General features: G+C 41.0%; 1 protein-coding gene across 1 annotated transcript; it reads left to right on the plus strand.

The window, feature by feature from the left end:
- The first annotated feature begins 6,508 nt into the window (after positions 1–6,508).
- Positions 6,509–15,061, plus strand: LOC131248070 (uncharacterized). Its single transcript, XM_058248119.1, has 4 exons — positions 6,509–6,713; positions 9,726–9,809; positions 14,235–14,481; positions 14,926–15,061. Exons 1-4 carry the CDS (start codon positions 6,563–6,565, stop codon positions 15,044–15,046), a joined length of 603 nt encoding a protein of 200 aa, XP_058104102.1. The 5' UTR covers positions 6,509–6,562; the 3' UTR covers positions 15,047–15,061.
- The last annotated feature ends 314 nt before the right edge of the window (positions 15,062–15,375 follow it).

Raw genomic sequence — 15,375 nt, forward strand, 5'->3', positions numbered from 1 at the left:
ACGTGGTCACAACCACAGGAGGGAAAGATAAGAAAAGACACATTGTTTATAAATTGAGACAATCACATGTAGACTTCTGCACAAAGCTCCATTGTCACCGCAAATGTGTTATGTGTAGGATATCTAGAGCTGGGTGACTCCATCCGAGCCGAGTGGGTGAGTCAATCCGAACCAGGTAGACTTCGTCCAATCTGAACTCACACTGAGTTGAGTTCAGGTTACCGGCCCAAAATCTAACTCGGTACTGACTCGACTTGATCCGAAACTTGACTTGTGTGTGCGTATAAACTATGTTTCAGATCTGAGATGCCGTGTAGCTGATGGATAGGCTGCAATTCTGGCAAGTGCACCTAGGTTTTGAGTTGTGAGCACGTCAATACCCGTTGCACCCTACAGGGCTTCTTTCATTTGGAAAGGCATCCTTCGTCAAAAAGTTAAGGTGATATCATATACAGGTTTCAGTTTGGGGAATGGTTTGAGAATTCGGTTGTGGGAAGATAAGTGGATGGGCGACAGCACATTGCGAAGTAGATTCCCTGGTATTTACGGTATTGCTGCCAACAAAGACAGCCCTGTTGCTAGCAATTACTCTTTCTCGATTTCCAGAGGTGGATGGGAAATTATCTGTGTTAGGAACCGTTGGGATTGAGAGGTAGACGAATATGTGGACCTTCTTTATTGTCTATCCACAATTTCTCTAGATATCTCCTCCCCTGACAAGCTGATTTGGAATTGTCACAGGTCTGGAAACTTTTCTGTTAAATCTTTATATGAAGCCTTGATCCCCACTCCTGCTCCCACTTCGCAGATCACTCCTTTCATCTGGAAGTATGCGGCTCCCCCAAAGTTCACATGCTTCGGCTAGCTCACTGCCATGAACAGGATCCTCACGATCGATAGCCTCAGGAAGCGTGGGATGCAGATCGTTAATATATGCCGATGTTGTAATGAAGAGACAGTCGATCATCTTTTCGTTCACTGTCCTTTCATCACTCTCATTTACTGGGACTTCTGGCCCAGATTCAACTTTACGGGGTGTTGTCCTAATTCTGCGGCGTCCCTGCTTGGTGTATGGCATGGCCACAAAATCGGGAAAATCAAATCTAGAATATGGAGAATATTGATTATTGCAATTTGGTAGGCTGTTTGGAGGGAAAGGAATGATAGAGTCTTTAACGACTTGCAGTCTAATTCTAAATCAGTGGGATCCTTGCTAAGAAGCTGATTGTTGAATAGGTGTCTTGTGTGATGGGTTTAAAAGACTTTAATCTTATTTTCTTAGGTTTCTAGTTTTCCTTGTGGCTGCTACCTCAGCAGTTTTCTTGTATGCTCTTCTCGTTTTTAATGCATTTTCTTCGTTGCTTAAAAAAAAAAATAAAAAAAACCCGCTGCACCCTACCTGACTCAGTGCTGACTCGACCCAACTCGGTCCAGATTAGTCAGTACTGGGTGTTAATCTTGGGGTGTGTTTGGGCGGTGGAATTAGAAGGGATTAGGTGGGATGGGATTCAAAAAACATAATTATTACGGATTGGCCCTGTTGCCATGGGATAAGATTAATAGCATGCTTTATTGGTAATACGATGCTACATTGAATGAATATACCCATCATCATTTGAAAGTACTGAGAATAACACACGTGTTATATCTAAACCGTTCATTTGTTTGGTAGCCTCATTTTATGGTATGGGCCTAAAAATGAGGCAGATCCAAAACTTATATGGCTCCAAATAAGTTTTCAATGGTAAGTATTCAATCCCCGTTGCTTTCTATGGTCGGGTCCACTTGAGCCTTCGATTTAGCTGATTTTTTGGCCCATGCTCTAAAATAATCTCGAAAAATGGGTGGACGGTGTGGATATAGCCCACACATCATGATGGGACCTACACAACTTCCTAACATTGAGTGAAATTGGCACGAGACCCAATGTAATTCCATATACAGCTTTTCCATTCTTCCCAAACATGGAGTGGAATCGTCACAGGACCGGATGCAATTCCATCCCACTTAATCCCTTCTTATCCCACTCCCCAAGCACGCCCTTGGGGCCCGTTTGGCCGGGTGGATTAGGAGGGATTGAATGGTATTAGGGTGGATGGCATGGATTTCTAGGTAATAATGGTGTTGTCGGTGGATTGTCTGGAGATCCATGGGATTGCTATATCCCTGGATTGCTATATCCAATCTGTTTGGCGCGCCCGGCCAATCCTGGGATTAAACCTTCTCATTCCTTCCAATCCCTCAAACCAAACACGTCCCAGGCAAATTTGAAAGGATTAGGTTGGATTGGATGGGATTTAAAGGTAATGATGGTGTTGTCAGTGGATTGTCTTAAGATCCATGGGATTAGGATCAGATCACCAACTCTGTTTGGCACGCCAGGCCAATCCAGGGATTTGACTTTCAATCCCTTCCAATACCATCCAAGCCCTTAATGAGGAAACGGGCCCTTGGGGTCGTAAGGGGGGTTTGTTGGCATGGTGGGGCAAACAAAAAGGTGGGCCCATAAGAAAACTGTTCCCTGTTAAACAAATTCATTGGTTCCCATTTTTTGGACAACTTTTTGGGGGACAAGATTCTTAAAACAAGTTAGATCAAATTAAGGTGGCCCCACCAACAAGGATGTGAGGAAGGCCCTTTGGAAATTTTGTGGGGCCAAAGAAGTTTGATTCATGCTAATATTTTAATTTGCACTTTTTTGAAACTTGGAAAGATTTAAAATCAATAGTCCGAACTAAGAGGCCAACGGTGGGTTAAGGTCACTTTAAATTTGTAGGCCACGGAATTTTGATTTCCTGATTTTAAAATTTAATAACCCATGTTGTCATTACTATATGCAATCGATCTGGATTCTTCACTCTATGGACTCCACTTTTTATGCATCATAATCCTCCACTCTGATCATCTACCCAACATGAATGTGGACCCCTTCTGAAAGGTCTGAATCACGCTTCAATAGAAATCCTGACATCATTATATTACCTACTTTCAAATTAAAGATGGATGATTCAAGCAATGATCAATTATATCCAATATGAACCGTACGTCCATTTTGTAAACCACTGATTGGATGGATAGGATTATATGATCAAAGTGACATTTACAAGGGACGAGTATTCAAGGTGGGCCCCACATGATACAAATCCATATTAATAATTGGACCTTCTCTACTATAATTATAGAATGTCAATTCCCCCACCATACTCTCAGGAGTTTCAACACCTGGTCAAGGATTGAGTACCCATAGGTGGTGAAATCCCACTACTGCGTGAGTCTGTGGGGGTGTGTGTGCGTGTGTTGAAAAAAAAAAGCGTTAAATAAAAATAACAAATAATAAATAGAAATAAGATTAAATATAGATTATATTCTTTTCAACTATACAAAATTATTACTCGAAAAGTTTTGTATGCTAGATTGACTAAATTTATCAAACCAAGAATATATTAATTTTCACTTACACAAGAACTGTAATTAAGAAACTTTTTTTCCCTTCCAAACTACACTTCCAAGATACTCAATCACAAACCACAACTTCATCAGCTTTGATTCCAACGAAAGAAACATAGACAACAAAAATTCCACAAGCATCTCAGATATGAACTCGGCATAATGGGCATGAGTTACTCGCTTCCAACCATCTCCTAATGCAGCTGCTATGGAAAACATGCGAACACGGCATCCGAATAACTTCCACACCATTAAAGAACTTGTCCAGACAAATCCTACAATCCTCACTCGTATACTGTCCATCGACTATTTCTGTCTCCAATGCTTCAATAGCCGAGATGGGTGCGGGGACCCCACGGAACCTGCCTTCATCATTCTCCCATCCAGCCACCGCTCGAAGTAGATCGACAGAATCCTCGTCATCACATATCAAGTTCGTCCAGATAAAAACTTTAAAGGATATCTTCACCGAGTTTCTCCCCTCTTTGGTCGCCTCTTCTGCTGCTGTCTGAGCAAAAGAACACATTTGCCGCTTTAAAGATATGAACTCTTGCGGTGGGATGGCAGTGGAACTAACGGGCGACAATAAAAGAGCAGAGATGATGAGGATATTCAAATTTAGGGGAAGAAAGAATGACTCAAACCAGATTGGAAATTCCTGGACCGCAGGCAACGACTCCGACACCCCTATTAAAATATCATCTCCTTGGTGGTTGCGTCTTATACATCGATATTTCTTTATTAGGCAGATCTCAACGGTTGAATTGGGACCTACGGTATTAGGCATTCTTCTAGATAAAGCCGAAGATCTTAAGTTATAACAAGAGTGTCTGAGAGTGAAAGACATGACTACTTTCTGTTGCTCCGAAAAACTGAAACTCGATTTTTTTTTCTTTTAGTTTGCAGGAATCAAGGAAAGGTGAACAGATTGCGTCGAGAAGAGAAGCAAGCCCTTGATATAACAGGCTCACCACCGTTTTTAGAAAGTATGCGGATCGTTTGTGTTTTAGGCGGACGCAGATTAGGTACTACCCCCGCCTGTTGCGATTTCGGAAGAGGGTGGGGCTGTGAGGGGCCCACTGTTATGTATGGATTTATCAAAATCGTTCATCCATTTTTTTATATAATTTTAGGATATTATACTAAAAATGAGTCTGATCCAAGTATCAAGTGGACCGCACAGTGGGGATTAAACATTTGGCATTAAAAACTTATTAGTAGCCGTAGAAGTTTTGGATCAAGCTGATATTTGTGTTTTGCCTTCATCCACGTCTACGTGACCTTATGAACGGGTTGGATGGAAAATAAACATCATGATGGGCCCTAAGAAGGTTTCAACTGTGGGCGTCGTTATCAGCGCTGCTTCTTGTAGTATGGTCCATTTAAGCCTCGTATCTGCCTTATTTTCGGGCCTAAGGTCTAAAATTATACGGAAAAACGGATGAGCGGTGTTGATCACAGTGGGCCCTCATAACCACAGCCTGTTCCGAGATCGGGACGGGCGCAAGCAGAGCCTAATCCGCGTCCGTTGAAGGCATGGGGATTTCCTGCGGAAGGCACTGGAATGCTACGTAGGGTTTACGTTTACCCACTCACCCCGTTTATCCGTTCTTTCAGGTCATTTTAGGACGGCTTTCGCACGAAGTTCCCGCGCTGGGATGCTACGTGGGTCACCATGATGTTTATTAAAAATCCACCCCGTTCATCTGTTTTTTAAGATTATTTTTAGGATATTAGATCAAAAATCAAGTGGATCCAAAATTCAAGTGGGCTGCACGAAAGGAAACAGTGGAAATTTAATGAACACCGTTTAAACATTTGCATGGCCACAAAAGTACATATAAACATCAACGCGGAGATAAGGAAGGCTTCATGGGTAGAGAACTCTTTATGTTCACAGAAAACATTGACTCACTCCCATACAACTTTTAATGTGTGGAAGTTCCCTGGGCCTACACTGTCCTATCAAAATTTCATATTATTCTAGAGCACGAATTAAAAAATAAGACACATCTAAAGCTCAAGTGAACCACACCACATAAAGAAGCAGCGGTTGAATGAACACTGTGGAAGCCTGCCTAGCAGAGGTACACCATGAGTTTTATCTGCGACCTAAACTCTTCATAAGGTCATATGGACTTGGATGAAAGGAAATCACAAATACCAGTTTAATCAGAGCCTTTCATGGCCTCAAGAAGTTTTTTCTCACTGTTTCATATAGTGTGGCTCACTTGAGACTGAGATCTCTCTCAATTGCCCTAAAATGAAACAGACAAATTCTTGGAAGGTGTAAATCTAACGCATACGTTATTACAGGGCTCACGTGCAGTTTTCAATCTGCCTTATTTATGGACTCACGTTCTAAAATGATTTGTAAAAATGAATGGACAAATAAAACACATGTATCACGGTGGCCCCACAAAGGCTCTCACACGACGTCCGTCTCTAGCTAGGTCCTGGCACCTAGTCGCTTCCCATTTCCAAGTGCCTGCGTGTGTATCAAGCGACCTACAAAGCCCGAGTTCAAATGGGCGCGGCATTGTGGATCCCCTGACTTTGCCACTGTAATGTATCTAGCTTATATCTAGTCCGTCCATTCGTTCTGACAACTCACTTTAGGGTATACTAAAAAAAAATGAAGCAAATCCAAATCTAAGTTGCACCGCATCATAGAAAACAGCGGTGATTTAATACCCACTATTAAAATCTTAACCGAGTCAACAGAATATTAAATTTTCATCTAACCTCGCCACAAGGTAACAAATAACTAGATGAAGGGACCACACAAATATCAACCTGATACAAAACTTTTTTAGCTCCCAAGAAGTTTTTATTGGTCAATCACACTGTTTCCTGTGGTGTAGTCCACATGAAACTTGGATATGCTTCATTTTTTGGACCATGCCCTACAATGAGCTGTTAAAACAGATGGACGGCGTGGATGTAAGTTAAATACATCAAGGTAGGTTCCAAAGTCGTGGATCCACCCACCTTAGTCGATCGTGGATCCAGCGATCCACCGAAGCCGCGCCCGCGTAAAATAACTCCCACCCGTGAAATTTCTCCCCAGTCGCAGCAAGCTCGCAGAGAGAGACAGAGAGCGAGAGAGGAGAGAATGGAAGCTCTGAGAGCCTCCTACGACTCTACATCCGACTCGGACAGCTCTCCCAAGAGTAGCAAAGATTTCCGCCATATTTCAAATACCAAAGAATCAGACCGTTTGCCCCCGCCCCCAATCGCCCTCATCCAATCTCCTCCACCTCTTGGTATTTGTCTTTCCACCTCTCTCTCTATCTCTCTCGGAAAGGCGGGGCTTTCCACTTCTCCTCTCTTCCATCAGAATTTCAGTTTTTCTCTCCATCCCAAATGCTTTATTGGCTCATGAATCAACCCTTTGGCTTACCAGCAAACAATTTCAGTTTTAGAAGTCTAGATTCCTACTTGGCGTAAGAAGCTTGAGTTATATTTTCTTTATTTCTTTTCCGATCCAACTGTCCAAATCATGGCCCCAATCTGGATAGTTTGGACATCATGGCTTGATTAGGGGGTGGATGTGTGCTATGCCATAGCCAAAAACGGGACTAAGCAGTGTTCTTTGATCGGCACTCCGAAATTGGGATTGATTTCATTTTTGGGAGGAATTGATCCCTTTCCCATTTGGGGTTGCTTGCAAATCGTAAACTGCTGGAGGTCCCCTTTTTCTCACCCCAAATATCAAGGGAGATTAAAATGACTCCGAGCCATCCTTGTATCAAACTACATCCCAAAACAAAATTGGGATGATCAGTAATGGGGCAATCTAATCATGACATTCAGGCCGCGTTTGGATGGCCGTAAGGTTTTTAGGTTGTAAGTAAGTTACCTGTTTGGATGTAAGCTGTAACTTACTTATAGGCAGCTTAGGTTTTTTTTTTTTTTCATACGCAGACACCCACACACTCATGCTGAAGTGGGATTTCACCACCTATAAGTACTCGAACCCTTGACCTGGTGTTGAAACTCTTGTGACTCTACAAGTAACTTGGTTTAACATGTGTTGAGGTCAAAATAAACTTCCCTCCGCTCAGGTATTCACACTCCGAGCCGCTTCGAGGCCCTGAACCTGCACAAAAATGATGAGCGAAGGTGGCCCTAGTTTGAGCAGGGGACCCTCCGATGCCTAAGTCAGGTCAAGGGAATCTGGGTCTAAGTAGTATCGTTGAGGGAGAGTGTAGAATATTGCCTACCCGCTTCTTCCTCCCAAGATGATACTTATAAGTTATACCCTCTCGCCTAGGATGGGCATATCCGCATAAGTCGGCACATCTTGGGGTCGCATTAACCATACCCCGTGGGTGATTCGGTCACCTAGTCGTCCGGTGGTCGTGCGAACGTGGGCAGTTGAGTAACCGTAGCTAATCGTGTGGTAGTGGGATACCTCATGATCCCCATTGTTGGTAGAACTCGCTTAGAGATCCGAACAGACCGCCTTGGCCTCGGATCACTCAGTGTTGGGTTAGTTGTCCCGGACTCAGACCTCAGAACGAAGGTATAACGGATGTCGGATTAGAAGTCCGTCCCCCGCCCACTCGCGTAGCTCAAAGTTTAGCCTTACGTCTCCAGTCGACCCTGAACAACCTCTGTCCTCGGAGTCTGGATGTCTCTGATCTTCCCATAACAACACGTAATTTAATTATAGGTAATAAGTTGTATATTCACACCAACTAGAACTTGGAGTAGGGAATTGTTCAAAAATTAGATTGACGCATGAAAAAGCATAGAAAAAAGTATGCCATTTTATTGAGCCAATCTAGATGAATAATTGGGCAAATTCTTAGGCTAAACTAACAATCAAATGGGCCATAAAAGTGGAACCACATATTCAAAATGCTTGTAAAAAGCCAAAGGGCCTACTTCCACATTGTTTATATAGCCCACCATGTTGTTTACACGCCATCTAATCCATTCATCGCGCTAGCCTTGGTATGATGAAGTGACAAAAATCAGGCCATTTCAAAACCCAGGTGGGTCACACCACGTGATCTTCGAGGTCTTAGGCATGATTTCACAATGTTCTCTAGGTTGTGGCCCACATAAACTTTGGATCAACCTGATTTGTCATTTCTACGGTGAGCGTGAGGAGGAGAACATGATGGACAGGGTGGATCATTTCTATGTTCAATCAACACTGTTTCTTTTCAATCAAACCAAGCCCCTAAGTAGGTTATAGTAAATGTAAAAGGAAAGGCTAGAAGAAAGTTATCAGTAGTGCAAACTGATTGTTGTAACTACACTGAAAATACAGAAGGAAATGCTAAGACAGGGCTATAAGGTCCAAATTCCAAAATCTAAGGTTCATTGAACTGACATGCATGCATAAACCACCATACTATAACCTACGGTGAGCATTTCTATGTTCAGTCAACGATGTTTCTTATGATGTCAGCCCAAAAATAATAATGTAAATGGATGGACAGCATGGATAGGAACACATAAATCATGGTGGTGCCCATAGAGCACCATCTGAGTAGCAGTTCCACAGATAATTTGGCTACTGATGCTGCCAGTAGCCAGGTGGCTGCTGGTCGGTGCTGTGGGCTCCACCATGATGTATGTGTTTCATCCACACTGTCCATCCATTTTTCCAAATCATTTTATGGCATGAGCCCAAAAATTAGGTAGATCCAAATTCAGGGGAACCACATCACAGGAACAATGTTGATTGAAAGCCCACCATTAAAACTTATTGGGGGCTACAAAAGTTCTGGATCAAATTGATTTTTTTTATTATTTATTTTTTCCCTTCATCCGGGTCTTTATGACCTAATCAACAGGTTGGATGTCAAATAAACATTACGTGGGCTGTAGGAGGTTTTTAATGGTGGACATTCAATCACTACTGTTTTCCTGTGGTGTGGTCCACGTGAGATTTATATCTGCCTTATTTTTTGGGATCAAGCCCTAAACTGATCCGGGAAAATGGATGGACCGCGTGGATAAAACACATACAACATGGTGGTGCCCACAGGGCACCGGCCAGTGGCCACTTAGCTATTGGTAGCATCCCAAGCCAAACTGCGTTCCTACTGCCCTGTTGCTTGAGAGAAAAAATAAAGAAGAAAAAAATGATGTAGAGGGGAAAAAAGAAATGGCAAAAGGGCATTAGGGGGGGGGGGGGGGGACTTGGGCCCTGCACACAAATTCACACCTTCATAGGGTACAAAGAATTTGTACTGGATAGTTGCTCATTACCTTCAATAATGATATGTGTTATGTAATGTTTTGTTCAAAATGCCCAGCTTATTGTCAGACAAGCCAAGAAAGTCGAGTTAGGAGCTTTCCACATGTTGAAGGAAACTATGCACTGCATGTGTTCATCCCAGGTTCTTTCAATTTTACCCCTTCTACTGTGTTTCTTAAGTTTGGTAGTTCATATTTGCTTCTTGTTTCACTTATCAATGTTTATTCTTTTCCTCTTTTGAGAATTTTTCATGTCGGCTGCATTTGGTTGCACCAAATACCATGATATTTCACGATTAATCAATCTAATTTGGTGCCGAATAGCATGAAATTTCATGATATTTGGTGCAACCAAATGCAGCTGTTATTATCGTTGTTAAATTGGCATCTCATTTTAGAAATTTAGCTGTTGTATAAGCTGAACATGATGTACAAAGGCTCTCAAATATCTTTCTTGCCCCCCCGCACGCACACACACAATTCTTTGTATAATGACTATTTTTTTATTGACAAAGTTGGGATTGAGAAAGAGAGCACACGAGGGAGTTCACCTTATAATGCATATATGTATAATTCCTTCAGAACTCACTGTCATATGTTGGGTTAGATGTTTTAATACCTGGACTGGACGCTGATCTGTATTTCATGCATGGTTTGGAGCAACTTTCACAACATGAGCAATCTATTTGAAGAATTACATAATAAAAAGGACAAATTAAAGGTATAAACTAACAAAGTGCCTTTAAAATAGTGGGTAGGATCTTGGGAGTTACGAGGGAAGCTTGTGGATTTGAGCTCGCAATCTTAACTTTTGTCAAGAAAACAGTTGACTGCCATTGACCTGGTTTTTTAGTGACCTGTCATGTTTCTATGCCAGTTCCAGTCCAAACTGGTTGACCTTCCAGTGTAGTCTATGTTTTAAATTGCTTGGGACCATGATTCTGTAATAGTTGGTTCCCCTTTAGGTTTTTCTCTTCTCTGCCCTTTTATTTTATTTTTAATTTTGTTGTTTTTTGGGTTTCCTAAAAAAATCACTTGATAATATGGACACTGATAGAGTCAAATGGCGGAATAGGATTCATCTAGCTGATTCCAGTTAGTTGGTATAAGGCTTAGATATTGATGATGAGAAAATCTCACTTTATTGTGATAAAAATTTAGAAGATGAACTGCTGCTTCTTCAAACAAAATTGAAAAGGTAAATTGGATAATATGAATATTTCTTGTTCAACAACAAAATTTACCAATTTATCAGCCGACGCATTTTACTTTGGCGCAATCATGTCTAATTTTTAAAAATCCAGCAGAGGAGTTATCAGATCTTTATCTCAAGGAAGGCACTACAATGCTTACAATCTAAAAAGTTGGGAAGTTAAAAGAGTATCAGACTACAACTCTCATACGATAAAGAAAAGCCATTGCTTTTGCCACAATGGAGTTGTCTTGTTCCAAAAGGGCATGTAACATGAAATCGGAAGAAATCACCTTCAAAGTCCTAACAACTCCACCTTAACTCCGAAGTGTGAATGTAGTTATCAACTTACAGACTGGTATTTCAATATAATTTCTTTCAGACATCTTGTTGTGTTCATCTCACCGTAAGCATTCCGATAGTCTTCTAGAGTGGCATTTTCAATTTGCAAAGAAATGGCGTGAGTTGTCTGTTTTCTATCCTTTACTCAGGTTCCCTTGTGACTGGCCATTGCTTAAAATCTATTGTCTCTTCTCCATATATCTCTTTCTTTTGGGTACTACAGTAGTACTTTGTGGCTCATGAGTCACACCTAGACATTCATGATGTTTCTTGTATTTTTTTGTGTTCTATTGAGTGTAATGGAGTTGCCGTTCATTATAACCCATTGCATTTGCATTTTGACATTTATATCCTCAGTCATTTTGTGTAATATTTCTATTGTCCATGGTTTTATGTTGGTTATCTCTCAAAGATATCCTACAACGTTAGTTTGAGAAAGTAGTCAAGTGGACAATGGATTTGTCTCTCTCCCAACCGAACTACGACAATCGCCTAATTCTTCAACCATGGGTTAATCTGTGGCGCTGAGTCTCTCTGATGGTGCGCTGAGGTTAGCGTAAATTATGACGTGTCGCTCGAGGATTTGCAAAACCTCCTGTTGTACCAATGTCTGTACTCCGTTCTAGGAAGAAGGTAATGATCTTCCAGGAGAGATCAAGAAGATGCAGGGTTGTTCATCTGCTTGGCTAGTCAAGCATGAGCTAGTTCATAGATCTACCCTACAACGTTCATACTCATTATCTCCCATCTTCAGCTAATGCTTTTCATGTCATGAAGACCTCTGGTTTTCTTGAGGTGATTAAGCAGTCAACAAACATGCAATACTTGCAATATATACTCCTTGCCTCCCAACTACCCTATCTGGGTTGAACTCTTTATATCATTGCTCTGGTGCTTGTTTTAGTTTTAAAGGGTCCTGCATGTGCACCATTCTTCCTGCCTGTATGAGTCCTGCAAGCTGATAGCTGATTCATGCATGCACTTTTCTAATTTGGCACCCACAAATGTTATGTTTATGTGCATCTAGTGCAGCTCTTAAGAAAATATTCCACTACCTTGTATATGACGAAACACACTTAAGGTCAAACTACAAGATTCCCGAAAGGGCCAATCGCCCTGATGCTCAGACAACTGCATGCTCTAGGGACAAAAAAAAGAGAGTGACTATGCAGATACAAATATTTAGTGCATTTCAAATCAAATCCAAGACACAAATTTCATAGGGAATGTCTGGCTAGAGGAGTGAGGGAAATCTAGCAGGTGAACAGTTCTATCCTGTCACAGGGTTTTACTGAGCTCTTGAGTGACCACGTTCCATAAGAAATGGGAAGGGACTTTACATTGCAGCGTGGAGTTGACAACTATGTAAAAATGCTAGAGATGTTGGTTGGGTTGTTGAGGGTCAAATATTGCATATTATCCCCCATTTATTACTTGGTTTTATGAACATGATAATGCTTAATGTTCTATTTTAATCATGTTTGTGTTGCAAGGTGAATTTAAGAACTTGGATTGAAAAGGATGCTAAAAGCATGAATTTAACACTCAAGGATCACCAAAGCCAAGGATGGATCTTATGAGATCAAGAATGAAAAATTCACATGCCAAAGATCCAAGAAAACTAAGTGAGGAATAAAGAGCATTGAAGACTTGAAGTGAAGAAAAAAAACCCTAAAAATCTGCGTCCGTCGACTAGTCTAAGCTAATCTTCGACCAGTCGAAGACTTTTGCTCGACTAGTCGAAGATTCCTCGACTCGAACTCCAGCGACAAAATCCTTTAAATTCCCATCATCCTCGACCAGTCGAAGGAGACCCTCGACCAGTCGAAGGCTGTCCTCGACCAGTCGAGGGTTACGCAAGCTTTGCGCGGATGGCGTAAATTTGAGACGGTTTCTAGATTTTTCCAAGTCAATGCGAAATGAGGTGATGCACAACTATAAATAGGAGTCCCCAGGGCATCCCTAGGCATCTTCTAGGGTTTGAGGAGTGGAGCAAAAGTGTGGACAAGCCGTTGCCAAGAGTTTTTCCTTCCTTTTCCTTAGTTATTTTTATGCTTTTCTTAAGAAATTTTAGTTCAATCATGTCTATGGTTGGCTAAACCTCTTAGCTAGGGCTAAGAGGTGAAGCTTGTAGCGTGATTGAGATGTTTGCTTTGTTTTGATTCATGTTTTGTTGAACTCTCTTGGATTGTAGTTTGATTCTTAAGAAATATTTTTAGTTTTTAATGGTTTGTTGTGACGAATTACAATAAATCTGCAATAGTTTGAAATAACTTCTTTTCCTGAATTGAGATTGTGAAATTAGGAAATCCTGTTGTTCACCATCGTCCCTTGGGCATGGTAGGATGATGGAATCCTTCCAAACTTTCACAATTCTCTTATGATTGGTTGTGGGATTGGTAAATCCTATTGTTTGCCTTGTCTCCTGGGCATGGTTAGGTGATGGAATCACTTCCAAATCTTCACAACTCTCATCCATTGATGATTAGATCCATGAGAAGTTCAGAGATCTGACAAATCTCTTCTTACCAATTGGATAGGATAGGACTCTGATTCCAGTTGTGTCCTTGAATCAAGCATGGAAGCCTCCCAATTGCTACAAGTGGATCCTTGGAAACCCTAGTTACCACGTTTGAATTTGTTAGTTTTAATCACTTTAGTCACAATTACTCTTTCAATTATTCAGATTTAGTTTTAGTTCTTCATCTAGTTCTAGTTCTAGTTAAATTCAAAAGACTCACAAGTTCAGTCCCTGTGGATTCGACCTCAGTCTCACCGAGTTATTACTACATCGCGACCCTACACTTGGGGTTGTGAACATGGGTCAGGATGACTTTAGTTGGTAATTTTAGTTTTGCTTGCTTTATTCTGCAGCTAATGTTTAGTATGCTGGTTCTTCTGAATGGCGGACTTCATATCAGTTACATGGACTAATCTTTTTCTGTGTATGTTATTCAATAGCGTTGCTGAGTTAGACCTTGTGTTAAGCTATTATAGTTATGTCAGAGTGATAATCATTGTCATTTATCTGCAGTTCTTATACCGCCGGTGATTAAGAAAGAGCTAATATTAGCTCTAAAAAGAGTCGCATCTCTTGTACCTAGTCTTCATGCTGTTGATGTTGATATCCCACTCAGTGATATGTGCAAAGATGATGGTTTGCTTGAACAATTCTTAGGAAGGGAATTTCACATAAGTTTGGGAAGAACTGTTCCGATTCGAGTGCATCAGATTGGCTCAGTTGTGACAATGCTTCGCCAAAAGCTTCAGTCTCAGAATCGGTCAGTGTATATTTCAACTACAATTCCATGTACTGTTACTCTGGTAGGGCATGTTTGCAAGTTGGTACTATATTTGCATAGGGTATGATAGCCATTGGTGGCAATGGTCATTGAGTGAAATTTGGCACTGGGATGCATTTTACTTGCCATTTCTAGCCAGTTTGGAATACAGTCAAGTGAGCATTTGTCGCTTGAGGTTGGATGGGCCTTCTCCGAATGTGCCAAAATTTCTAGTGCCATTTGGTTGGTCCGTCAGTAGTGTTAACTGCTGTTATGGACGTCCTTCCATAATCCATACTGGACTTTGTTTAAACATTACTATCGCAATCTTCCCACTTCTTTGCTTATATTGACTCTTTCTTTCTCTATTTTGTTTTACCTTTATCAGCCCAAGAATATTCTGTCCATGACATCATGTGGTTTCGCATTTTGTTCTGGATGCAGAAATTGGATAGATTTTAGTAAGTGGGAGGTTTTTGTCAATGATGATCAGACACGGTCCTTTCTTTCGATGGAAGTTACTGCAGGAGGACTATCTGAGGTCAGATTGAGTAAATACTCGTAACATTTTAAAATGTCTTGATGAAGTTGATTGATATAAAGATGCCTATGTTTCCATGGAACATTGAATTCTAAGATCTTGACTGTCATGGAAGTTGTACATTTGGGTTTGGAGATATAGACTTCTCTTCATTGCTATGAATTTCAATCTTTAAAACAAGCTTACAGATTTTAGTTATCCATTCAAGGGCACGAAACCTGTACATACTTTCTCTTTGTTGCTGTGAATTTTTATCTTTTAAACAAGTTTATAGTTTGTACATTTTAATTATCCATTCAGTGTCAGTCACGACTAATCGACTTCATCCTTTGTCTCCAAAAATATCTTTGTTG

This window comes from Magnolia sinica, chromosome 6, assembly GCF_029962835.1.
Source record: "Magnolia sinica isolate HGM2019 chromosome 6, MsV1, whole genome shotgun sequence".
NCBI lineage: Eukaryota > Viridiplantae > Streptophyta > Magnoliopsida > Magnoliales > Magnoliaceae > Magnolia > Magnolia sinica.

What these genes read in the sequence shown, in the direction of transcription:
- LOC131248070 (XM_058248119.1), top strand. Translation starts at nt 6,563, where the DNA reads ATGGAAGCTCTGAGAGCCTCCTACGACTCTACATCCGACTCGGACAGC. An exon ending in CCAATCTCCTCCACCTCTTG is followed by an intron (nt 6,714 to 9,725) that starts GTATTTGTCTTT and finishes CAAAATGCCCAG; the next exon opens with CTTATTGTCAGACAAGCCAA. An exon ending in AAGCTTCAGTCTCAGAATCG is followed by an intron (nt 14,482 to 14,925) that starts GTCAGTGTATAT and finishes TTCTGGATGCAG; the next exon opens with AAATTGGATAGATTTTAGTA.